Raw genomic sequence first — 1,646 nt, 5'->3', positions numbered from 1 at the left:
ATTAGTGATTCATGAAGATTGAGGGTAGATGTACATGTACATGTACATAGAACTTACTTTTAGGATTCTTTCCTGATGTTGGAGGAGGCTACTTCTTACCAAGACTGAAAGGAGAACTTGGAATGTATTTGGCTCTAACTGGTAATGAGACACTGTCATGTTGTTAGCACTTTCTCCATATGAAACATTGACACTTCTGTACAATGTACATGTACCTGTACCTGTATAAAAATGTGATTGTTTTTGATGTAAATATAAATATTTTCTTAATTTGTGTATTTCAAAGTCTACTCAGTATTTTGTCTTTCCTTTTTGTCTGCAATTATTGCCAAACTCGTTGCTTTACTGTTGGTGGCAATAATGATAAATTATAGTGTAGCAATAATTAGTGTATGATTGTGATGCTCAATATATTGTAATGGATATACATGTACATGTATTATATGGATATACACATGTAGATTTAGTGCATAAACTCTTTTATTTATATTGCTTGGGTAGGTCACAGATTGAAAGGACGTGACGTTCTTCATGGTGGGATTGCAACTCATTTAATTGGAAAAGAGAAGGTAAAGCTGTAAAGCTTGCACTGTGTGGATGTAAGCGTCTGGCTGTTACTATATTTGTTCTTTTGTTAGATTCCGTCGCTGTTGAGTGAACTCACTGAATCATGTGATGATCCGATTATGAAGAAAGATCCTCATTATGTTGTTAAATCAATATTAGACAAATATCACAAAGAGGTACTTGTATATGTAGTTCATATAAGAAGATTAGCTTCTTATGCAACCACAGTGTGTGTTGTTTATAATTATGTCTACATGAATGTAATATGGTCATGTTTATGTTTTGAGTGATTATGTGTTGCATGTTCTATGTATAAGTTGTGGTTGCTTATTTTGGGTTTTATTTAGAGTCTCAATATTGATGACAGGAGCTTTTCACTCACTCCACACTTAGAGCTCATTGACAAGTAAGTCAAGCATTGCATGATATTTCTTATGCTAATCACTCTCTCTCTCTCTCTCTCTCTCTCTTTCTCTATCTCTCTCTTTCTCTCTGTACCAGGTGTTTCTCTGGAGGTAGTGTTGAAGACATTCAGATGTCTTTGTTAAATGATGGCTCAGATTGGTCAATCAATCAGCTCCAAGTCAGTTCCCATTAATTTGACAATTATAAATACCTTGTTAATTCAATATCCTGATTTAGTACATATATAGAACACAGTGAGTATAGACACAGCCTTTCTCATAGTATAGAACCATACAGACCATTGTTTCCTCCATATAATGTAGTGGCTTATATTTGATTGCATTCCTCTCGATTATTATTTGTTTTACAGGTTTATAATGTTCATTACTTTACCGGTATACTCTCTTTTTCTATGTCATCTTCTTTCTCTCTCCCACTTACTTGATCATGCAACCATCTCTCGATGTCTAATCTGCAGTTACTCAGTAAAATGGTAAGTATAAGGATTATAGTAACTTACTGTAGGGGCTTGCTCCCATTCATAAATTCCCATTTTCATTTGGGTATCATCCATCTACCCATCCTATTTATACTGGTCTTGTGGACACACAACTTGTCAAATATATTTATTGAATGCTGTGGTTTATAGCCCCACCTTGTGGATTTATAATGAG

General features: G+C 34.4%; 1 protein-coding gene across 1 annotated transcript; it reads left to right on the top strand.

The window, feature by feature from the left end:
- The first annotated feature begins 32 nt into the window (after positions 1-32).
- Positions 33-1,640, top strand: LOC109592437 (3-hydroxyisobutyryl-CoA hydrolase, mitochondrial-like). Its single transcript, XM_020007871.1, has 6 exons — positions 33-141; positions 502-569; positions 639-743; positions 915-973; positions 1,069-1,150; positions 1,451-1,640. Exons 1-6 carry the CDS (start codon positions 123-125, stop codon positions 1,619-1,621), a joined length of 504 nt encoding a protein of 167 aa, XP_019863430.1. The 5' UTR covers positions 33-122; the 3' UTR covers positions 1,622-1,640.
- The last annotated feature ends 6 nt before the right edge of the window (positions 1,641-1,646 follow it).

The sequence above is a fragment of the Amphimedon queenslandica genome, unplaced genomic scaffold (assembly GCF_000090795.2).
Source record: "Amphimedon queenslandica unplaced genomic scaffold, v1.1 AMPQUscaffold_5228_Cont22799, whole genome shotgun sequence".
NCBI classification, from domain to species: domain Eukaryota; kingdom Metazoa; phylum Porifera; class Demospongiae; order Haplosclerida; family Niphatidae; genus Amphimedon; species Amphimedon queenslandica.
This window is presented reverse-complemented; position numbering and strand designations above follow the sequence as displayed.

Bases quoted from the DNA above. Each gene is read 5' to 3' on its own strand.
- LOC109592437 (XM_020007871.1), top strand. The intron at 570-638 runs GTAAAGCTGTAA...TTCTTTTGTTAG, and splicing joins ATTTAATTGGAAAAGAGAAG to ATTCCGTCGCTGTTGAGTGA. The intron at 1,151-1,450 runs GTCAGTTCCCAT...TCTAATCTGCAG, and splicing joins GGTCAATCAATCAGCTCCAA to TTACTCAGTAAAATGGTAAG.